The sequence below is a fragment of the Rattus norvegicus genome, chromosome 3 (genome assembly GCF_021556685.1).
Source record: "Rattus norvegicus strain SHRSP/BbbUtx chromosome 3, alternate assembly SHRSP_T2T, whole genome shotgun sequence".
NCBI classification, from domain to species: Eukaryota; Metazoa; Chordata; class Mammalia; order Rodentia; family Muridae; genus Rattus; species Rattus norvegicus.
Genome location: NC_141536.1, coordinates 15,598,648 through 15,623,237, shown reverse-complemented (window position 1 = coordinate 15,623,237; position 24,590 = coordinate 15,598,648). Strand labels below are relative to the sequence as shown.

At 46.8% G+C, this 24,590-nt stretch overlaps 1 protein-coding gene across 2 annotated transcripts; it reads left to right on the top strand.

Annotated features, from left to right (window-relative positions):
- Window positions 1-906: 906 nt before the first annotated feature.
- Zbtb34 (zinc finger and BTB domain containing 34) lies at window positions 907-23,565 on the top strand. Of its 2 annotated transcripts, NM_001399597.1 has the most exon segments (3): window positions 907-1,003; window positions 4,105-4,224; window positions 17,262-23,565. In NM_001399597.1, coding segments are annotated over 2 exon segments (1,557 nt in total). In that variant the 5' UTR covers window positions 907-1,003; window positions 4,105-4,192; the 3' UTR covers window positions 18,787-23,565.
- The last annotated feature ends 1,025 nt before the right edge of the window (window positions 23,566-24,590 follow it).

Genomic DNA, 24,590 nt, shown 5'->3' with positions numbered 1-24,590 from the left:
AAACGGAGTCTCATTGCTATGGACCTTACGTTATGAACCAGCCCAGACGTCTTGCCTGAGGTAGTCTAGCCTGACAAGAAGCATTCCTATGCTCTGGGTCCGCTGCTCTTACTCTTGGAACTTTTTTTTATTTTGGAAAGTTATTCATTTTTATTCTATGTGTTGGGGGTTTTGCTTCCATGTATGTCTGTGCACAACGTGCATACTTAGTGTCGGAGGAGGCTAGAAAAGGGCGTTGGGTCTCTGAAACTCGAGTTACAGACACATGGTGCTGGGAATTGAACTTCAGCGCTCTTAACTGCTGAGCCATTTCTCCAGCCCACGGGCTCTTGCTTGTTTTAAAGCAAGGTAACCTTCTTTTTGCAGAAGAGAAAACCTGCCCAGGTAGCTGGGTTGGGGGGCGGGGACTCATGCTCATCCCTGTAATGTAATCTGGGGTAGTCATATCTTTTTGATTTCAAGGCCAGCCTCATCTATATAGTAGAAATATGTTTTTAAGACCTTGTCTCAAAAAAAAAAAACAAAATAACAAACATAGAAATAAAGAACTAAAAAGCATGAGGAAGGGGGTTGTAGGTGTGGGCCTTCCATAGTGGACTTAGGGTCCCGGTGCACACTGTCGAGTTCTGCTCCGGTCAGCAGGGGGCGCCGAGGAGAAGGCGGGCGGAAGGCCACGGGCGGCAAAGTCGGGTATTCAGGCTCCAGAGCCGGGTTGCCGTTCAGCCACCCGCCCGTCTACTGGTCTGCCTGCAGCACCGGCCAGGACCCGGGTTCGGACCAGACTCTAGCCCGCCGCGAGAAAGCCAGCCATACTAACACCCGCCCGTGTCCGCGCCTGCCCGGAAGCGCGGGCGCAGAGGGGGCGGGGCCTGGAAGCGCTTCCGGGGGCGGGGGGCGCGGGCAGGGGCGGCAGCGGGAGCGGCGGGGAAGGGCCTGGCGCCGGCGGCGGCGGCGGCGGAGGGGGCGCCGCGGGCGGGCGATGTGAACGCGGCGCGCGGCCCAGGTGAGGCTGGCGGGCCGCGGGCGGAGGCGGCAGGGTCAGGGTGGCCCGTCGGGCGGCTGTCCGAACTCCCCCGTGGGCGCGGCGGGGCGGGCGAGAGGCTGCCTGGTCAGTGCCGGGGCCGGCCGGGCGGGGTCTTGAGGCCCTGGCACCTGCCGGAGGCCAGGCGCTTGGCCCCGAGGGGCGGCGAACCCGGGCAGCTGCCCTGCATGCACCCCTCCAGCCTCCGCCCCGGGAGGCTCGCTCTCTCTCCCGTACCGAGGGGTCTCAGTGACCGTTGTCCCCGGAGAGCCAGGCCCCGTCTGGGAGGGGGGATCAGCGGGAGGCTGCCCAGGAGCTGCTACCTCTGGCCACCGCCTTGCGCCAGGTAAACAGGCGGCGCGTGTTAAGCTTGGCCCGGGTGGTCTGCGTGGCCACTGACGCAGGGCTGGGGACGGACTGGGGAGGGGGCGTGTGAAACACTGCTCCCGTAGGCCAGGTAACTGTTTTGGGGCTACTCAATTCAGGGACGCTCCATCTTGGGGTTTTCAGTAAGTCTTTTCCATGCTGGGCCTCAGTTTGTCCACGTAAGAATTGAGAGTTTAGATGAACTCCCTACAGACCCCTCATGCTGTGAATGTCTGACATTGCAAGGTCTATGCCTGGCTCAACATGCTAGGCAGTTCTACCGAAGTCTCCCCCGCCACTCCAGATGTAGACTTTTTTAACCACTTCGTGCACTTTGTCTCACGGAGGTTTAAAATGATTACCACAAATGTTTTCTTGGAAATAGCTTTACTGATCCTTCACCGTTCCTTGCTGCCGTCCATAGTTTTCCCGTGGAGCATTTTGCTTGCAAACATTTTGCTGTCTGTATTTGCCCATTCTCTCTTTGTTCCCTAGGCTAAGCTGTTTTTGCTTCACATCTGGATTATTGCAACAGCTTCTTAGTTGGTCTCTGACTCCAGAGGTTTCACCCTCCCCCATCCTTCCTTTATGCTAACGCCAAACTTAGTATAGGAAGTAAAAAAAAATAGTTGAGTGCTTGCTTAGTAAAAGTCAAAATGTTGTGAGTAGTGGATGGACTGTGACTCTCCCAAGGCTTTATTTACAGTGGGTGTTCAGACATTGCCTGTGAATAGGTGATGTCTGTGACACAAAGCTGTGACCGATAGAATTCAGCAGGAGAGGTAGAGGTCAGTAAGGGATGGGACTTGAACTGTGTGTTAAGAGGGAGTAGGATTCAGATGGGGAGAAAAGGATCCTATGGAGTTAGTGATTAGAGCAGCCTCCTGGCAGAGGAGGGGTAAGGTGGGAGAGAAGGAGGAAAGGTTGATTAGGCTTGGTTCCTGCAAGATCTTGAATACTAGGCCAAAGTTGAAACTATTCTAAAGGCAAGCATATTCCAGGAAGAAAAGACCAGGCTTGCTAGAGGTGGAACCTAATAGAGGCTAGGATACTGAGCCAGGGAGCCATGGCAGTCAGCAGTAGAGAGCTGAACTGTCCTTTCTGCCTGCATCATGCTGTCCAGACTTTGCTACTTCCCCCACCCCCTTTCAAGGGTCTCTTAGCTTTTTCCCTCTCACCTGAACCTGACCTTTTTCCGGTCTCTGTTCTCCTAGTTTGGCCAGGTTATGACTGCCTGTGGGGCAGTTCCAGGCCTCCCAGCACATTCTCCATTTCACTTCCTTCAAGCCCCTGCTGAAGATACACTTCCTCCAGAGGGTGTTCCCTCACCGCCCTACCCCCATGCCTTTGTGGCACTGGGATTCCAAAGCAAGCTTCCTTGGTTATTGAGCTTGTCCTGGCCCAGCCAGAGCAGGAGTTTCGTCTGAAGGCACAGCATGTATGTGAATGCTTCTTTCAGACTCCTGCTACCTGATGCTGGACCTGGAGTTTTGAGAATAGGTCCTCATGTAGTTCCTGATTTTTGTTGGTAAACAACTTTCTTCTTAAAGGAGAAGCTGTTGGTAGTTATGAACTCTTCTTGTCCTTTGTGACTCCTGGCATTTAATGCTGCAATTCCAGGTGGATGTTTTCAATTTTATTCTCAGATGCAGAAAGCACAGAATAATTTTTTTTTTTTTTTTTGGTTCTTTTTTTCGGAGCTGGGGACCGAACCCAGGGCCTTGCGCTTCCTAGGTAAGCGCTCTACCACTGAGCTAAATCCCCAGCCCCAGAATAAATTCTTTAAAATATGTTTATTCCTAATCAGTAGAGAAAAAAAAAACATGTAATTCTTAAGTCTAAGGCTATGTGGGGAAGGTTAGGGGACCAGACGGGCCTGGGTCTGAACCTCTGTACAGCTGCTCACTAGTTATGAACTTGAGCCATTTCTTATGTTTGCTGAGCTTGTCTTTTCTTTCCTTCTTTTTTCTTTTTTGGTGCTGCAGAGTTAATTAGCCCAGGGCCATACACATGCTAGACAAATGCTCTACCACTGAATTACATCCCCGCCTTGAGCCTGAGTTTTCTTACCTATAATGTGTAATGAAGTCGGGGTTGTACAGTTTTACAGCGTCATGTGCATCTGCCTGTCCATGTGCTTTCCACCTCCCCCATCTCCTCTTTATCTTCTGAGACGGGGTCTCATTGTATCTGGAGTTCACTGTTCAGCCAGACTGGTTGGTTGTCCAGCAAGCCCTAGAGATGCTCCTGTCCCCACCTCCCCAGTGCTGGGATTCCAAGCGTGAACCTCTGTGCGTGGCATTTTACATGGGTGCTGAGAATCCGAATTCAGGCCCTACTGGAAGTAAGCTCTTCAGTATAGACTGAGCCCTCTCCACAGCCACTAGGATTTTTTTAGTATATGTGCTGCCGAAGCGAGCACGCCACTAGGATTTTTAATGGAGATGGCATACAAGGGAGATAAGATAGCAAAACCTTGGAAGTGTTGAAGACATTTTATTATTATGATTAGGTGTGGTGTATTAGGAGTGAAGATGGACTGCCAAGGCCCTCTGTACATGCGTCCAGCCTGCCTTCAGTTGAAGCAAGAATGTCAAACATTATAAACCCAGAGCCCCATCATTTTGTTATATTTCCATTCATTTTCATGTTATTTTAGTTGAAATTCTGTTTCATGCTTTCAAACTTCTTCACTGTGTCCATTTAATGTTTTGTAGCTGACAAACTGCTGAATTTAGCTTAGTGAAGGTCGCCAACTGAGCACAGTTAAGCCTCTAATGGTTATTTTCTGTTGATGTTGCTGGCATGGAAAGCACCCTGGAAGAATGCAATTCAAGGTGAGCCTTTCTAATCCGTTTGTTATAAGAAGTGGAATGTTTGTATTTTTCCAGGTCTCCTGAAAAGCCAGCCAGGAGCAGATAAGCTGCTGCGTCTTAATGTATATTGAGAGTTTTGTTTTAAGAAAGCTTACTTCTCCTGCTTGAAACATCCTTGAATTCAGCTCATGATCAGTGTGAACCGTCTAGCCAGGTACAGTGGTGCAAAACTCTGGTGCCTTATTGGGGAGGCCAAGACAGGATCACTCGGATCCATGAGCTTGAGCCCAAACTGGGTAATATAGAAAAACCCTATCTTAAGAAGAAAAGCAAAGATTTTGAAACACTTTTGGGGGCCTACTTATTCAGTAAAAACAATGAGGAAATTTTCACAGTCAAATTTTGAAAATGATTTGAAGTGTTGGTTCAATTATGGCCCCTTACCACCATGTCAGACTAGCTGACTTTTGTAGGTTTTCTTGAATTGAATTTGTCTTTCTACTTGACATGGGTCATGAGGATCAGCACCAGGAAAAGCCATACCTCTCAACGGGAAGCCTGAATTAAAGTTCTCTTCTTACTGAGAACGTTTGCTCTTGAGACTGGGTCAGTCATTAGCTGAGTGACCCCAGGAAAGTTCCTTGTCTCTTGGACTAGGTCTCCTCATCTGTGCAGTGGGAATAGTTGTACTGTCTGTGTCTGTTGCCAGGAGGAGCTTCCTCTGTACAGTGTTTAGGGCAGGAGGTAAGGGCAGGTCTCACTGTTGCTGGTGAGGTTGCAGCAGCCATTCCTCTCCTGGGTGGAAAACTAAGAAGCAGCTTCCAATGTTTTGCATTGACTAAGACAAATCACACCCTCCCCAAATTAGTGTATCTGGGCAGACCTGGAGAGTGTTAGCGCCTCGCTCAGAAATGTAGCAGTTCGGATAAAAATGTTCTCGCACATGAATTAATGCAGTAAGAACTCTAAACTTGTTTTCCTTTAAATTAGGAAGCGCCCTTCATGAATATCCATCACAGAATGCCACTTCCTCCCCTCCCCCCCCCTTTTCTTGCCTTGACTTTCATCAGCATCACAATGCTTCCTGCAGCCCTGCTGCTCCTCGGCCTGCTCTAAGATGGGTTTGGAATCACAGACATTTTGCCTGGGAATAATGGTCCTTCCTCGTACCTGAAGCCCCTTCTAGACTTGTCACCTTCCTTTTTTTTCTTGGAAGTGTAACTGGGCATTTTTAAAGGATGTGTAGCATCTCAGGGAGCAGCAGTGTTTCCAGGTGAGAAGGCAGTCAGCCACATTGCAGATTTTGGATCCTGCCTGTCCTGCCCCGGGGCTGTTTGAGTGCTGAGGGTACTGCTGCCGGTGGCAGTCCAGAGGTCTTGACTTACCTGCTTGGTTTAGGATAGATCAGCTGACCCATACAGTGAGCTGTGAGCCCAAGAGCTCATCTGGGTGTGAGACCATTCCCATTGCTTGCCTTGTGCTCTGCTAATGCTCTGGGTGTCATAGGGAGATCATTCTGAGGCTTTACCCTTGGTCAATATGGAGGAGACTTGAGGCCTGCATGTGTTGATTTTCCCAAGTGACATTTAGGAGTCCCTGGCTGGTAGGCCCTCTGGATGAGGATGCCACCGACTGTTGTGCTCTTTCTCCTCACATGTAATGTTAGGCGTGGTGCAGTGTTTTGCTTTTCATCCTAGCCGTTGGAAATGGTGTTTGAGCGAGGGTCATGTGCACTGACCTGCTGCTACTAGGCCTCTTTCCTGAGGAGCAGTGAGCATAGTCTTTGGTTCCCAGCTTTTCTTTCTTCCATCTGGCTCTGTAATGCCGCTTCCTCCTCAGTTAGCGCAGTGTGGATCAGTCCCAGTCTCTTCCCACTCCCATTCCTTTCTTCCCACTGGGTAGCCTAAGTGCAGCTTTGCTTTTTGGACGCTTGTTCGCCAGAGCATGCCAGCCTACACCCCAAGTCCTTCACAGCTAACTTCAGTTCTAAGCACATCACCAGGCTAAAGAGAATAAAAGGTGTGATTAACTTCACTTTCCATGTGCCCCATGGCCAGATTTACTCTAACAGGCCCAGGACAGAAGGAGAGGCTTTGTCAGGACATCAGTGTCACCCAGATCCTCAGCTCCTCGGGACCAGCAGCCTCCTACTTCTTCCCTGCATGGAATTCCAACAGGCCGGCTTGAAGTAAAGTTTTTAAATAAGCTTGTCTTTAAAGTAAAAACATGCATATTATAGCACTTCTGAGCATAGGATAGAACAATATAAAAACAAGAAAACTCTCCCCATTCCAGCGCTCACTTCAGAAGGAGCCCTCAGAGAGTTCTGAGCATGAGCTTGCATGTGCTGGGTCCTAAGCAATGTAAGTAGGTCTGGAGCGGTGGTCGGCTGCTAAGGGCTGCTCTGCAGAGAGGCCTGCGTTTGGTTGGGTTCTCAGCACCCACACAGCAGCTCCAGGTCCAGGGGGTCTGATGCCCTGAAAGTCTCCTTGGGTACCCGAAGGCATGTGATGCCCATACAGACGAGATGTACTTTTCTTTTTTCCATATAAACCGTATCTAATAGACCTTAAAATCTTCATTTCCTCATCAACCTCATTGTGTCCAACTTCATAGACCTACAGACACCTGTGTAACAATGTATTTAACCAATGTCACTGATGTAAAACCAGGAAGCAAACTAATCAGCTGTTACACAGAGCATGGTGACATGTTACAGATGTCTGGGCTGGCTCTCTTTTCTAATTCCTTGCAGAAGAAGCTTTTTCAGACACACCAGTAGAGCTAATTGGATCCCATTACTGGTGCTTGTGAGTCACTTCTTGGTTGCTAGGATTTGAACTCAGGACCTCTGGAAGAGCAATCAGTGCTCTTAACCACTGAGCCATCTCTCCAACCCTGCTTGGTGTGGGTTTTTTGAGACAGGGTTTCTTCGTGTAGCCCTGGGTATCCTGTAGCTTGTTCTGAAGACAAGGTTGGTCTCGAACTCACTGAGATCCGCTTGCCTCTGCCTTACAAGTACTGGGATTAAAGGTGTGCACCTCACTACCACCATCTAGTATGTATTTTTTTTTTTTTAATTTATTATATATAAGTACACTGTAGCTGTCTTCAGATACACCAGAAGAGGGCATCGAATCTCTTTACAGATGGTTGTGAGCTACCGTGTGGTTGCTGGGAATTGAACTCAGGACCTCTGGAAGAGCAGTCGGGTGCTCTTAACCACTGAGCCATCTCTCCAGCCCTAATATGTATTTTTTAATATATTTATTTTTTTCCCACAATTTGGGAAAAAAATCCTAGAAACCATGTAGCCTAGATTGATAGAAACAATAAGAAAAAGGTGTGTCTCAAAGGCATAAACATGTGGACAGGACGAAATGTGCATGTGTAAAAGCAAACCAGAAGTGCTGACTTTTGTAGTCTATGAAATGTAAACAAACAGAGGTACAGTGTTATTGCTGGAGTCAGAGAGGATGACTGTACCTGGTGAGTTCCAGGCCAGTCTTCCCAACAAACAAAAATGCCATCTTTAATCGTAGCTGCACAAATGGCAGAATCAAAAGGTACTTGTTAGCACTTTTAACCCCTGTGTGGTTGAGTCAACTGTAAAGCGGGACATGATAGCGCAGACCTGTAATTCCAGTATTGGGAGGCAGAGGTAGGAGGGTTGGTTGCCTTGAGTTGAGGCCAGCAGGACTGTAGAATAAGACTGTCTCCAACGGGGTTGGGGATTTAGCTCAGTGGTAGAGCGCTTGCCTACCAAGCGCAAGGCCCTGGGTTCGGTCCCCAGCTCCGAAAAATAGAAAAGAAAAAAAAAAAAAAAAAAAAAAAAAGACTGTCACCAAGAAAGGAAGTCCTATGTGCATATACATCAGTGGCTGTCTGCCTCAGGCTCCCAAGGAGCTTGAACTATGGTGCGTGCCCCTGTACCCTACCTTTCCTTTTCCTTTTTCCCTTTTTATTGGTTTTTTTGAGACAGTGTTTCTCTGTGTAGACAGACTGGTCTCGAACTCATGGAGATGCCTCTGCCTCTGCCCCCCTTGTGCTGGGCTTAAAGGTGTGCACCATCACCACCCAGCTCTCTGCTTTTTATTAATCAGTCTTTGGTGGCTGAAACCAAAAAAGAAAAGCACAGTGTATGCCTTATTACATACTAGTTTCATACTTCTGCAGCACACATGTATACACACTTCTGCAAGCACAGTTTCTATATTCCATGTTTTTAAAAATAATTATTACATTCATTTATTTAGTGTGTAGGTAATGTACATGTCACTGTACACACGTGGAGGGTCCAGCTTATGTGGCAAGTGCCTTTGCCTGCTGAGTTCTCTCTAGCCCCTAGCAGTTACTTTAGACCAAAGGCTTTTTATGTGCTGATAAATATCACCAAATTATACCCCAGGATTCCATTTGCCAGCACTTAAAAGCTTGCTTATATGTGTAATGGCTTAAAAGTGGTACCTTGGAGCATGGTGTGCCTCAGTGGTAGTGTTTCTGAACCACATGAAAGGTCCTGGGTTTAATCCCCAGTACCGACTCCTACTAAAAAAAAAGTACCTTTTTTTTTCTTTTGTAATCCAAACATTTTAAATCACAAATAAAGTTAAAACATGTTTTGGTGAGGTTTTTGTCTTTTTAGTTGTAAATAGCCTTTGCCCATTTTTGGGGGAAATGTGTTTGTGTTAGTCCAGTTTGATTAACAAATTAAGTAATTTGGAGCTAGCCCACTATCAAAACCAAAAAAAAAAAAAAAGAAAAGAAAAGAAAAAAAAAAGGGATTTCCATTTTCCTGTGGCTTTTTAGAGAGAGAGGTGCGTTTTTTGTTTTTTAAGATTTATTTATTTATTTTATGTTGAGTACACTGTTGCTGTCTTTAGACAGACCAGAAGAGGGCATTAGATCCCAGTACAGATGGTTGTGAGCCATTATGTGGTTGCTGGAATTTGAACTCAGGACCTCTGGAAAAGCAGCCAGTGCTCTTTTTTTTTTTTTTTTTTTTTTCCGGAGCTGGGGGGACCGAACCCAGGGCCTTGCGCTTCCTAGGTAAGCGCTCTACCACTGAGCTAAATCCCCAGCCCCCAGCCAGTGCTCTTAACCACTGAGCCATCTCTCCAGCCCTAGTTTGTTTTTCTTTTTTTTTTTTTTTGGGGGGGTTCTTTTTTTTCGGAGCTGGGGACCGAACCCAGGGCCTTGCGCTTCCTAGGCAAGCGCTCTACCACTGAGCTAAATCCCCAACCCCCCTAGTTATTTTTTTGATGATACAAAATACTAATGTAAGAATATTGATGGTATTCAGTAGAAAGCTGAAGCAGCCAAACATTGCTTACTGGTTTTTAGGACACTAGCAAGTAGGCAACTGCTTTGAAGGCTTCAGGAGCTGTGTTCTGGTTGGCCAGGCTTTCATGTCACCTATAGAGACACTCCCTGTAAGAGTGTCCTTGCTTCTTTACCTCCTTTGTTCACACCCATGTGAAGGAACAGGGCTAGTCACTGGTGTCTCTTTTTAGCTCAGCATGCCTGTTGCTGCTTGACTCTGCCCCTGTCTCCGTTTCTGTACAGTGCCCTTTTCTTCCAGAGCTCCTGCAGGTAAAAAACATCTCTGTGCAGGGAGGCCTTGGAACTGAGCTTAGTATCAGGTCATCTTGCATTTTAGAGCAGTGCACCGTGTGGCACCCACAGTGCAGTGGTGTATCCTGAGCTTTTTCTGGTGAGACCATGCAGAGCTTTAACCTCATTGCCATCCAGTCTTCTGTTAGGCCTTTTGTTTCCTTCTCCTTTGCTCTGTGAGAGGAATGGTAGTTGAAGGACTAGCCCCTCTTCCCGTAGCCATGCCACAGTGCTTGGGTCTTGTGAGTGGCTTCTCGGTGTGCCCAAGTTCTCCCACTGTAAGCCGTTACTCTGAACTTAACCTTGTCGTTTGCTGCCTGGAGTTTGCTAGCAGCCTCACGGCCCTGTCTATGTACCTCTCTGTTAACTCTTGCTCTCTGGCCTGCAGCGTCTCTCAGTGCTGCTTTGTGTTCTATTGAGCGTGGGCTGAACCTGTGTTGTCTTGGGGGCATCTTGTCTCTTAAGATGTCCACTTTGAATCACCAAAGGGCTGTCATTTGAGCCCTGGCTTTGTGGTTTCTAACTAATTAAGGCTTTTGTATGAAGAAAGGACGTTTTGCTTAATGCAGGTATAACGGAGCCAGAGAAAAAGGTATCTGAAGAATCCAAGGCATCAAAACTGATCTGAGAAGAGGTCATGCGCTTTATTAGGAGCTGCCTCCGCCCCCCCAAATGTTTTCTTGATCCTAGCTCTGACCTGCACAGGTCTGGTTTTGATGCTTTCAGAAATGATCTGTTGTTAACATAGGCTGGCCTCCTGTCTTCCTCCTGCTATGCTGGCTGAACAGGCCATGAAGAGGTGGTTTTGAGCTGCAAAGAGGACACTTAGCATTTGTACTTTCAAGGTCTCTTACTAAAATACCTTCACTATCTTAGTCAGTAGGAAGGTGCTTGTCACTTGTCCCTGTCATCTTCCTTCCTCTTCTGCCACTGCTGTTTTACTTCCGCTCCTCTGCCTAGTAAAATGGGGAGGTTATCCTCCTAGGAGGTGAGATTACAAACATGGAAACATGCTGGGAAACCAGCCTCGTGGAGTGACAATACCTGTCTCATTGAGGAGACGTGGGCTCCTTGAAGTGAAGCCTGGGTTGCATTCTTCCTAGCAAGAACCCAGCACTGGACCTCCATAGGATACCCTCATGCCCAGGAAGGCTGAGGGCTAGGACTGCAGGTGACTTGGAGGAATGAGAAGATAACCCTCCCACTGGTTGGACAGCAGAAGAGAACCATGAAGATAGCAAGCGGTAGCCAGTGTCCATGTTCTTATCCACAGCATGGCTCTCTCAGACAAAAACAAAATAGCTACTAATGGCGCCATGGGGGTGGGTCCAGTTTATACATGCTCGTTTTTAGAGTTAAAATATGACTAGTTTTCTCTCTCTTTTTTTCTCGTCTATTATAATGTGCTGGGAAGACATGATTAATCTGCTAAATTAAAGAACACTGATCCTAATGTTTTTAGTGAGTGGAATAATCAAATTCATTATTGTTTTCTGAAGCAGCTGCAAACTTAATCTAAATGAAAAATGAATATAAATCACATCTCTGCATTATCAAAAATGAATTTGATTTCCATCTCTCCCTGAGCTGGGAGGAAGCTGCATTAAGCCCATGTCAAACTGCAAGCCAGAGACTTTGTGAGTCTTTGCATTCCCTGTGGTTTGCTGTATGGAGGAGTTGATGTCGAGTGAGTATTTCCTGTAAGTGTAGAGAAATAATTTAAGTCCCCGGTTAGTATGCCGTTTACTGATTGCAATTAAATCCTAGTGCAGCACAAATGACAGGCTAATTCCCTTAATTTACAAAGAGTTCTGACAATCCAGTAAAAAGGCAACTGCATGCCGAGGATAAGAAGAGGCAGTTCAGTGATGGCTGCCTTCAGTTAGCCATGGACAGATGTTAGAAACATGGTGGGTGGCCTCCTTGGTAAAAGAGCGTGTGTATCACAGAAGGAGGTACTGTTTTCCCCCCTCCTGTTCCGCAAAGGTGAAGTAGTTTAATGCGTGATGCTGGTAGTTGTGGGGAGCAGCTCTTCCCTGTTTGGGCAAATCAGTGGTCACTTGGCACCTCTTAGAAGATGCTTTGGCATTACATGTTGAAATGCAAAGTCTCTCTCAGTTCTTCTGCAAGGAATTAGAAAAGAGAGCCAGCCCAGACATCTGTAACATGTCACCATGCTCTGTGTAACAGCTGATTAGTTTGCTTCCTGGTTTTGCATCAGTGACACTGGTTAAATACATTGTTACACAGGTGTCTGTAGGTCTATGAAGTTGGACACAATGAGGTTGATGAGGAAATGAAGATTTTAAGGTCTATTAGATACGGTTTATATGGAAAAAAGAAAAGTACATCTCGTCTGTATGGGCATCACATGCCTTCGGGTACCCAAGGAGACTTTCAGGGCATCAGACCCCCTGGACCTGGAGCTGCTGTGTGGGTGCTGAGAACCCAACCAAACGCAGGCCTCTCTGCAGAGCAGCCCTTAGCAGCCAACCACCGCTCCAGACCTACTTACATTGCTTAGGACCCAGCACATGCAAGCTCATGCTCAGAACTCTGAGGGCTCCTTCTGAAGTGAGCGCTGGAATGGGGAGAGTTTTCTTGTTTTTATATTGTTCTATCCTATGCTCAGAAGTGCTATAATATGCATGTTTTTACTTTAAAGACAAGCTTATTTAAAAACTTTACTTCAAGCCGACCTGTTGGAATTCCATGCAGGGAAGAAGTAGGAGGCTGCTGGTCCCGAGGAGCTGAGGATCCTGAGTGACACTGATGTCCTGACAAAGCCTCTCCTTCTGTCCTGGGCCTGTTAGAGTAAATCTGGCCATGGGGCATATGGAAAGTGAAGTTAATCACACCTTTTATTCTCTTTAGCCTGGTGATGTGCCTAGAGTGAACTGTGAATTCACCTTGCTTACTTCCCAAAGCTTTTGAATGTTGCTCTGAACCTCTCAGCGCTTAGGGAAGCCTTGCTACAAGGCAGAGCGCACCCCCTTTCACTTTTTGCAGGGAAAATGGAAACTTCTAGGTATTAGCCATGGTATGCTGCTTCCTGTTGCCCTGTTGAGGCCAGCCATCCCACTAAGGAGACCTCGAAGAAGCCCCTTTCACCGTAATTATGTCCCATCACAAAGTGCTCTGCTGCTGGTGAGGACTCCTTGCCTTCCTCTCAGCCTTTGATTTGCTATTTAAGCACCTTCCGCTGGGAAATGCTATGAGATGGGTGACACCTGACCTTTTCTTAGGTGATGGGTGTATTTTTGTAAGTCTTGCCAAATGGATAAAGAATTGCATCTCTTTTTAAATTTTGTTTGTTTACTGATGAAATGATTATTTTTCTCTGTCTAAAAGGCTATTTTTATTCCTTGTTCTTAAAAAAACATCTGCTCATATTTATGGAGTTTTCAATTGTGATATTTGGTATTTATTATTTGTGAATTTCATACTTCTCAGCTCTGTATTTTGTAAATTCCTTTCATAATTTGTTTTTTGTCCTTTTTTGTAAGCATTTTTAAGGTATAAAAGTTTTGCTTCTGTAGTTATACCTCTACATTTCTACATCAACATGATGCTGTACAGGAAGGATTAGCCAGAAGTTTATCAAGTTCCCCAAAACCATCTCTACTTAGAGATTGTCCTTTCCCTATACTTGAAGTGGCAGTGAATGAAGTCTTGGTGTGAAGTCCACGTCACCAGCAGCTTCTTTGGCCCCTGCTCTTCCCTTGTGCCCTGGCCCTGCTGAAGAGGAGCTTCCGGGAAGTCCTTCCGTCCTGACTCGGGCTCTCTCTCTTGAGACATGTGATTCCTTCTGTGGGGTCAGTTTCCCTGCAGGACTCACACCTCCTCACAGGTCTGGATAACCTTTCTGCATCCCTTTGACCCTGTTTCAAGTAGCATTTGCTCAGTTGGCCTTCTGTGACTTTCGAGTGACTCCTCAGTGAGAGTGAGGATGACCTGCTCTTACCAGGATTGATGGGGACGACTAGGACTCCCTGGTGTGGTGCCCAGTTGTGCACCAAATCTGGGTAGAGTTTTCTCTTCTCTTTTTTCTTTTTTAGGCAGGTTTTTTTTGTTGTTGTTTTGTTTTGTTTGGTTTTTTTTTTTTTTTTTTGGTGTGAAGTGGTGAGGAATTTAAAATGCTGTTTGCTCTATTGGATTAAATTAAGTATATATATTTTTTACTTCACAAGCACAACTGCCAGGGTGCTGCAGTAGCACCTTGGCAGTGCAGGGGGCTCTGGGTTCTGTGCCCAGCACGGTGCTTTAGTGGTGGGGGAGAATTGGGGGAAGGCTTGGTAACTACTGAAAAACACTGGAAACATGTGGCTTGCATTCTTACGGCACATCGGTGTTGTATAATAGATACATTTTAGAATTGTCTTTTAAAAAGGAATTTAACAAACAGTTCCATTGGCCTGTATTTCATTTAGAGACAGTGCTCATCTCTGCAGCTAAGGCTCATAACGGATGTGCTTCTTCACTCACCCGTTACAAAGCTCGCTCAGTGGAGAGGGTGCGGTTACCACGCCTGAAGACTGAGTTCAATACCTGGGATCCACTTGGTGAAAGGAAAGAGAGGGTTGTGGCAAAGTTAACCGGAAGTAAGGATGCTGTGGCTAGCATCTGTTGTGTTGAATACATTTAATACATTGTGAGGAGCCCTGACTAAGGACGATGCTACTCTTCGCAGTAGTTACTCTTTTCTATGTTTTTATAAGTAGTGCTTTATTTCTTGCTTATCAAGTTGTTGTTGTCTTACTCTGAAAGAGTATTTACTTCTGAGGTGAGTGTTTGGTGAGTTGTCAATGGCCATGGAGACCTCCTTTGACTTTCTGGTGCCCAGATCATCTTAGCCCTAACCTTAGTCGCTCAGTCCTAATCCCTGGTGTCTGCACACAGGCTTTATAATCCCTTAGTGGAAGCAGATGTCTGTCAGTTCCCTGTCTTCCTCTGGTGTCAGGTTTGTACCCGATGCAGAGTTGCCCTCCGTGTCTCCACATGGGGCTAGGACAGTGTGAATGGCCTGGAGAGCGTTTGTGCCTTGGCACTTCTGTGTCTTTTTCATTTAGTTCTGCCAATTTATGTTATCTAAACAGATGTCCATTTCGTGCAGATTTCAAAGTGATTTCAGTTGTAAGCCAGGGTAAATAAATAGAAGCATTTTCTTTTGACTAAAAGGTTTTAACTCACATTCTGACAAGATCGAAAACGCTGATGTGATCCAGTCAGACCGGCTGACTGAGCCTGTCCTGCAGGAGTCCTAGTGTACACTTGCCAACTCCTACTTTCCCCGGTGGCTCTTTGCTAGTGAGTTATCTGTTCCTCTTGTCCCTGCTTGTCTGGCCTCCTGAGTTGAGTCCGTTACTTTCACTATTTATTGCTTACAGAGTTAAGGCACCAATTTCCTTTGTACTTCTTATTGTAGATGATGCTTTCTAACCCTCAGCGTTTTATTGTAAAAAACTCGAAAGCTGCAGAAAAATTGCTTTTTAGGTTTTTGGAGACAGGGTTTCTCTGTGTAGACCTGTCTGTCCTCGAACTCACTCATAGACCAGACTGGCCTTGAACTCGGAGATCTGCCTGCTTCTGCTTCCCAAGTGTTGGGATTAAAGGCACGTGTTACCACTGCCTGGTTCGACAGGTTTTTACAGTAGCCATTGTCATTCTGTGTACCTCTGTAACATTTTACTGTGTTCGCCTCTTGTCTGTCCATCTGGTTTGGAAGTTAGTATTCAAGTCAGTTAGAGACACACAGAGGCCAACTGTCCCTGGTGCCTTTCTTGCCCTTGATTCAGTTCTTAGTAAGGAGTGTTTTACTTTCTGATGGTTGGCAGGTGTGATGGCGCACACTCCTGAGCCAAGCTGAGCGCTCAGCGTGCTCAGCTCAGGGTAAGCCTGAGTGTGAGGCCAGACTGAGGCCTTGTCTCAAAAAAAAAACAAAATCAAAAATAGAATTGTTACTGGATCTAGTCTTGTGTTTACCTCAGCAGCTGTGGGGTGTGTGTGTGTGTGTGTGTGTGTGTGTGTGTGTGTCACAGTGCACTTGAGGTTAGAGGACAGCTTTGGGTTGTTTTGGTTTTCAGGTTGTTTTGGTGGCAAATGTCTTTACTCACTGAACCATTTCACTGGCTCCTTTGGTGTCAGGGGTTTTAAGTGGTTCAGAGCTTCAGATTCCAGGCCAGGAGTGGTGGGAGCATGTCCCAAGCATGCCAGTTCTATGAGCACCACTGGAGGGCCCTGCACTTGTGCTGTGCCCATCACTCCTTGCTTTTGCCTGAAATAACTCTCTCCTATAAGGGACGGAGTATTGCTTGTCTTGCAAAGATATGTAGGAAAAGCCCAAATCAAGATTGCACTGGAAAGAAATTTGTTCCAGTCCTTGTGACTACACACTTGAAAACTACCAATTGGAAATCTGTAAGTGGGAGCTGGGGAGACAGCTCATTCTGTAAAGTGCTTGTATTTAATCTCCCAGAACTTTGTGAGGGAAGGAATCAACTCCAAACATTGTTCTCTGGCCTCTACATATGCACTGTGGCACCCCAGACATAAATAAATAAAATCTAATAACAAGCAAACAGGGGACTAGAGTGGTGATTCCGTGGTTAAAAGCACTGACTGCTCCTCAAGGACTCAGGTTTGATCCCTAGCACTGACGTCATTGGTCACAGCCATCTGTAACTGCAGTCCCATGGGTCCAGCATTCACTCCTAGCCTCTGAGGATACTGCATGCACATGGGACGTAAACATACAGGCAGGTGAAACTGTCAAACACATAAATAATAGAGATTTAAAACCTGGGCTTGGGGACATGTGCCTGTTAGTTATCCTAGTGACGTGGCTGGAGACAGATGGATATTTTGGTCTTGCTGACCAGCAAGACTTAGCAGTTGGTGAGCACCCATCTCAATTTGAGGCTACTCTCAGAAAGTAAGATAAACCAAGATAACAAACAGTGTTGTCATTTGGCTTCTATGAACATGCTCACACATGTGTATGTAAACATGTACACAGACATAAACCATAGAGAGAGAGAGAGAGAGAGAGAGAGAGAGAGCGCAAGAGAGAGAGAGAGAGGGAGAGAGACAAGGCAGATGTTCTGTACATGAATTGGAGCATTTTTGTAGGGCTCCTTGGAGACCCTCAGCAGCAGGTGAATGGGAATGTTTCATGAAGGACGCCACTTTTCCTCAGCTGAGGCAGCCCTCCTGTGCATGCCGTGCTTTACTTTTGATAACGTTGAGTATTGAGTAAGAGTGCCACTGGGCTAGTGGCTTATTTGGCTGTAGCTGAATTAATGGAAAGATGGAAGATAAAACCGAGCAAGAGGAAGAATGGCCAGGCAGACCTTAGTGCTAGCGACAGAGTCGCAGCGAGCTCCATTTATGCTGCTTGCTCTTGTTGAGGAGCCCTGGCGAATTACGGGTGCTCTTTGTCTCTGCAGATTACGTCTCGTGTCGGGAGAAATGGACAGCAGCAGTTTCATTCAGTTTGATGTGCCTGAGCACAGCAGCACCGTTCTGAGCCAACTAAACGAGCTCCGCCTGCAGGGGAAGCTATGTGACATTATCGTCCACATTCAGGGCCAGCCCTTCCGAGCCCACAAAGCCGTCCTCGCAGCCAGCTCCCCGTATTTCCGGGACCATTCAGCACTGAGCACTATGAGTGGCTTGTCGATATCCGTGATTAAGAACCCCAGCGTGTTTGAGCAGTTGCTCTCCTTCTGTTACACTGGAAGAATGTCCTTGCAGCTGAAGGATGTTGTCAGTTTTCTGACCGCAGCCAGCTTTCTTCAGATGCAGTGTGTCATTGACAAGTGCACACAGATCCTAGAGAGCATCCACTCAAAGATCAGTGTGGGAGACGTTGATTCTGTTACCATTGGTGCTGAAGAGACTCCTGAGAGCCGGAATGGGGTGAAAGATGGCAGCTTCTTCACCAGTCCTGTTGAAATCTCCCCTCCGTACTGCCCTCAGGTACGACAGCCTCCAGTCAGCAGTGATCTCCGGATGGAGACGACCCCCAACAAAGCCCTTCGGAGCCGCTTGCAGGAAGAGGGGCACTCAGATCGGGGGAGCAGTGGGAGCGTGTCTGAGTATGAGGTTCAGATAGAAGGGGACCATGAGCAAGGGGACTTGTTGGTGAGAGAGAGCCAGATCACCGAGGTCAAAGTAAAGATGGAAAAGTCTGACCGGCCCAGCTGCTCCGACAGCTCTTCCCTGGGTGATGATGGCTACCACACGGAGATGGTTGATGGGGAACAAGTTGTGGCCGTGAATGTGGGCACCTACGGCTCTGTGCTCCAGCACGCCTATCCCTACTCCCAGGCAGCTTCACAGCCTTCCAGTGTGCCAGAAGCTTTTGGAGGTCAGACCAATTCCAGTCCATCCAGGTCCATGCTGAGCTGCTTCCGAGGCCGTGGGGCCCGCCAGAAGCGGGCTCTGTCTGTTCACCTGCACAGTGACCTGCAGGGTGTGGTGCAGGGGTCTGATAGTGAAGCCATGATGAACAATCCCGGTTATGAGAGCAGTCCCCGGGAGAGGAGTGCCAGAGGGTACTGGTACCCATACAACGAGAGGTTGATCTGTATTTACTGTGGGAAGTCCTTTAACCAGAAGGGAAGCCTCGACAGGCACATGCGGCTGCACATGGGCATCACCCCCTTTGTGTGCAAGTTCTGTGGGAAGAAGTACACGCGCAAGGACCAGCTGGAGTATCACATCCGGGGCCACACCGATGACAAACCGTTCCGATGTGAGGTCTGTGGGAAGTGCTTTCCATTCCAGGGCACCCTCAACCAGCACCTGCGGAAAAACCACCCAGGGGTCACCGAGGGCAGGGGTCGCATGGAGTCCCCCGAAAGAACAGATGTATATGGGGAACAGAAACTTGAAAGTGATGCGTCAGCCTCAGAGATGGCGCTAGATTCCCGCCTGGAAATCCACACAGTGTCTGATGCGCCTGACTAGGACCCGAGCAAAGCACACCAGTCAGTGCATCATCGTCGTGATTTGCTTTGTTGTAATCTTTGCTTTCCCCACCAAATCTCTCGGTTTTTCGCTAGTTTCTCTGAAAGTTCTGGGTGGGGTACTTCTTGTGTTTACTCTCCCCTCCATTCCTCTCCCCCAAGGAGCTCAAAGCATGAAGGGCAGTGTATCCAGGGAAAACACAGGCTGACAATATTCCTCTTTGGCTAAATGCTTCTCCCAACTCTGCCAGTGATTCAGCTATGCCAACTGATTGACCCCACATGCTCTGCCAGGGGCCGCACTCACTGTAGGTGCTAGCCTGGGTGCATTTTCACGGAGAGAGGCTAGGATGCCGTCAGCTGGTACAAATGGGTAACCTTTTCTAATTTAAAATTACTTTTAGGGGGTAGTTAGACAATTTATATATATATATAATAAAGTGGTTATTATATATATAGTATATATACATTCTCAAATTTGAGTTTATTCTGGTTGAGGTGAATGTAAGAGGAATATATAATTTAATACAATGTGAACAGAGCTCTGGCTTTGTTTCAGCCCCTCCTACTATGTTAGTTTTAACCCTTCGTTTCCCTTACAGAAGAATGTCAGTAGACTTTCATATATAGTAATCATTGTGTCCAAATGCAAGCAAAGCAAATCACAGTGTTCGTAGCTCTGCTTCATAACAAACACATAAACCAAATGCCATAAATAAGGTTCCTTCAACTGTAGTGGGAAACCATTTTGGAATTTTTGTTTGTTGTCCAGGTACACTGGACAACCTGTGGTGCTGACCTTTCTACACAGTGTAGTGTTACATTAGCCAGCCCCAAAGGAACAGTGGTTTTCAAGGTTTTTACTGGCTTACAACTCTACCTTCATTCCGTACTGTAGACGCATACATACCAGGTAACTAAATCGCTCCACCTTGAGTTAGTACTCTGACTAAAGGACAGGAATTTGTAGAGCTTGTCTACAAAATTCTCCAAGAAGTGTTGTGGTTTTGTTATTTTTGTTATTTCCTTTTGGTTCTCTCTCTCTCTCTCCTCAAAATCAGCCAGTTCAGGTGCACAGCAACTTTTCTATGCAGTTCCCAGGGAAACTGCAGACCTTGGAATTTGTACTTTTTGTAAAGCTATATACTCTACGGGAATTGCAAGCAATATATCTATCTTAGTATTGTGTGTGCTAGTGAGAGCCCCAGTGGCTCCCTCACTCTCAGTGTTTCCTGCTTAAAGAAAAAAGTCAGAACTCTCTAAGATCCTCTGTGTGTTACCAGATCTGTGTATGTCTCACCATTTTTGGTCATGTGGTGCTATTTTTATGTTAAGTATAGGTCAGTATCAGTCTAGAAAATGTGAAACCTACCAGTAGTAATGACTTAGTTACTTTCCTCTCAAGTTCACAGCTTGAAAAGAAACCTCAAAAGCATGTGCTGGCAAACTGCTTACTGTCTGAGCTGTGTCCGGTCAGTGCTTGGAGAATGTCTGTTTGCCGTTAGATTCATACACAGCAACAAGCTTCGCAGATGGCTCTGGTGCTGTGGATCAGGCAGAGAGCAGTTCAGGGAGCCGCTGAGGGGCCAGTCATACAGCTGGCTGCCGGGAGTCAGCAGCTCTCCACTCTCTGCCTGAGACCTGAGCTCTGAGACCTGGACTCAAACAAACAGAAACCCAGAATCTGAGGCCCAACCTCAAAGGCTAGGAGCTAAGGAATACTTTAAGATGTTTGTTGGTTTGCCATGCTTTTTTGGCTCTTAAGATACCAAGAATGATGGGCTTGGGGGGAAATTTTTTGTTGGTTTTGTTTGTTTGTTTGTTTGTTTGTTTGTTTTTGAGAAAAAGTTTGATTCCAGCCCTTGTGTGTAGCAGCAGCCCCAGCGGCGGCTCAGTAGCCCCTCCTTAGCACACAGGATCTGCTCATATGTGAACGCCTCACCTCAGTGTTAACTCCTGTAGATGACTAATCCCGCTGCTCCCAGGAGCCGCTCTTGCTAATCGGGTATACGGTATGCCTTTTCCTCGTCAAACTGCCTAAGTCGGGGTTTGTCCTCTCCCTGAAGCATTAGTTCAGCTGAGAAAGCTGAATGCCTCAGGGGAGGCTGGGCCCCAAGTGTTTACCTACTTAAGTGTGTTCTGAGGTTTCAGGTAAATGTCTGTGATTTTCTCATTTTCCTTACATGAATGAGTTTGGTTTTGATTTTTTTTAATTAAATGCAAAACTTTTTTTTTCATGTTGTGTTATCAATTAAGTTTGTGACAAGAAAGGCCCTAAATCTAAGGATGTGAGATGTCGGGCTCAGGGAAGGAGCCTCCTTTTTACTTAGGCCTGGGGCCTTCTGAGATGCTTCCAGAGCTTTCTGTGGTGAGCATAGTACACTTGGGCAGCTCGTCCATGTCCTGGGCCTTGTCACTGTCTGTCAGAACTCATAGACACGGAGTTCTTGTATTTGTCAACTTGTTTAGCTGGTTTGAGTTTACCAAAGAGTGACTTATCCAAAATTGTCTTTGACAAAAATATACATTGCTTTGATTGTACAGTTCAGGTTCAAACATTGTAATGGGACTGGTATAGGGCAGAAAACCGACTTGAGTTTAATTGATCATGATTCCGCATCTGACAAATTGCGCTTGCTCCCATTCGTGTTGCTGACACTTTACCCTCTCCACTGATAGCAGTGTTAAGAATGAATTCTCAAGCCATAACACAGTACTGTAAAGTTCACAGGGCTTCGAGGGAGGCAGCGCCCAGGCCAGCACAGTGCTGCATAGCCTGTCTGCAGTCACCATGGGGCAGCAGCCGTTCATTGTGCTTAGCCACATGAGAATGTGCCAGGAGAGGCATCGAGGCCACCTAGCAGGCCTCTCTCCCTGAAGCGTACTGTGTAACTCCTTGTGGACAGCAAACCTGTCCCTGTACAGTAGTAGGTTAGGTCTCTCACTATAGCTGGTGCACAAGTCCACTAAGATAAACAATATGTGAAGACATGTTTTACAGTGAAGTATGTCCTGCCTTCCCACAGGCCTGTGCGTGATCGAGTCTCCTCTCAGCTACCTTTCCATGTTAGACAATGTGAAGACAGCCACAGCGCCCGCCCTTCCCTGCGACATTAGTACCATTGCACAAACTGTGAAGACGTTTTATACTTTTGCTAACACTTGTGGTTTTCAATCTTTGTTTGTTCTCATCAGTACTCTGCCCTCTTGTTTCTACTAAAGCTGTAAATACATTTAGAAACCATTTGTAAATACAGTTACACAGATGAGTTCATCTTCCTGGTCAGTGGGAAAGCCTCCCCGATCAATCGGCTCTGCCGTGGCAGGTTTCTCTCTCTCTCTCTCTCTCTCTCTCTCTCTCTCTCTCTCTCTCTCTCTCGTGTGTGTGTGTGTGTGTGTGTGTGTGTGTGTGTGTGTGTGTGTGTGTGTTTGTTTAAACAGCAGAAAGGATACTGTCAGTTCACTGTTATGCAGAATATACTGTAGGTAGAACTAAGGTGGTAATTTTTAAATCTCCCAGAGGTCTATAAGTGTATATGCCTCCTCTAATGATGGCAAGTCTAACCTGCCTCCGTGTGTGTGTGTGTGTGTGTGTGTGTGTCTGTGTCTGTGTCTGTGTCTGTGTCTGTGTCTGTGTCTGTGTCTGTGTCTGTGTGTGTTTTAACAGCCCGGATTCTAGGGAGAATCCGCAAGAACACAAAGCAAGGGCTAGGGGACATGTCCGTGTGAACAGACTCTGCCTCGGGCTGCTGTGTTTCCCTTTAAGCTTCCCACTTGTTACTGCTCTGTTTTTGTAGTTACCATTGTTCTTAGATTCTATAATGGTTTCCTGTGAAGCCTCCACTGAAAGGGACTCAAATATGCAACATCTAAACTATTTTCCAAGGGCTCATGCCCCTTGAATGGTGCTTCTAGCCTGGTCAGGGTTATTTATTAAATTTTATATATGAAAGTACTGGGGAATTATGTAAACTCTTTATACGAGACTATCTAGTTCTTACATCATAGATTTCATATACTCAGTGCAGCTGAACTGAACGTTCAGAGAAGTCATTCACTTTGTTCCAGATTTGTAATGGTCGTCACACACATCGTCTTCAGTAAGTGCCAGAGTTCCCACTGTTCCTGCCAGGGCTTGCTAACTCCAGGTGCCCCCCTGGGTCTGGCACAGACAGGGCTATTGCTGCTCCTGCTTAGCTCCTGGAGCAAGCTTTGCTCACTGCCCTGAGTGGCAGATTGAGCATACAAATCTCTCACTGCCCTTCAGTGACAAGCATGCTGTGAATGCGGCCTCAGGACTTGGAGAACAAGCTCCAGGCTGCTGCCCTGACTAGAGCAAGAGGTAAACTCACCTGCCTCCCCTGAGAACGACCATTTTCCTAATGTGAAACCACCTCTTACCACTTTAGCAGTAGGGCTAACAGTCTTCTGTTACAAATGGCTGAGCAATGTGAATGACTTCACATGGTGTCATTATCTTGCAATATAAACTGGTAACCTCAACGCCACACTTCATCACCACGTGAAGTAAATGAAGCTAGCTAAGCGGATGCTGTATCAACTAGTAACTTGCCATTAAGGTTATTTTATAGCATGAATTGAAGACTATTTATTCAAATGATATTTTACTCATATTCATTTTGCTTTAGGTTTGTGACATGAATATTTCAGTGCTGCTTCATTTCGTTCTGAATTCTTGTTTCTTGCTTGTAAATGGCTTTTTTATGGTAATAAATTCAATGGAGATTGCTGTTTGTAAATAAAAATGCTGCTAGAGCAACCTTGCTGTGGTCTCTGTCTTCCCACCCCACCCATGTCCTCCAGGAGCACCCCTGCCTCAGACAGACCCCACCCATGTCCTCCAGGAGCACCCCTGCCTCAGACAGACCCCACCCATGTCCTCCAGGAGCACCCCTGCCTCTGACAGACCCCACCCATGTCCTCCAGGAGCACCCCTGCCTCTGACAGGCATCTGTTTCTCTAGCCACTGGTTCTCTGAAAGGCTAGATGTCTCCTAGGAAGACTGAAGTACTGTGGTGCTCTGAACCTTTCCTGTGTGGCCAAGAGGGGTATCCTCAACATGCACCATGCTGAGTGCACAGCCACCTCGGGGTGTCCTGCCCAGTCCTTACAGTGGGGTGGGTGCTCTATCTGTGCCTAGCCAGTTGGCAATGACCAGAACTATTTTTTCGTCCTCCTACACTTTTTTTCTCTTTGTCTTCCTCCTACTCTTCCTTCTCTTCCTCCGTGCTCCCACTCACCCCCATCTCAGAAGCCTTTCTTCCTTGCAGCAGCCCTGCAAGGGTTAGACCCTTCACAATAGACTTACTGGGTGCTTCCGCTTCCTGTCTACTGCACAGCCACTAGAGGGACTGTTTATAGTCAACTTGTCTCCACCCACTCAGCCTCAGCTGAATGCACAAATCCTGAACTCTGGACCTTATGTTCTTAGCACAGACCCTGTACCACAGGGCGGTAGGGCTGGCGTGCAAGCATGGGCCAGCATGGCTTCCCACGAGTCTATAAGTCAATGGTTTCTTGCTTGTGTGTTCAAGTTGCTGGAGTTCTCTCCCATTTGAGCAGGGCTCCTTTACAGTCAGGTGACATTGAGTTGGTATATGCTATGGAAGGCCTATTTGAGAACCAGCTTCCCTTCTAAGTGGAGCCTGCCTGCATTAGCTTATGTGAATAGAGGCCTGGCTTTGAGTCTTACCTTTGCCTGACCATGGATTTGAGTCCCACAACTTCCTTTTGCACTTCCTTTCCACTTTAGGGTTTTACTTTTTGGGACAAGGTCACACATAC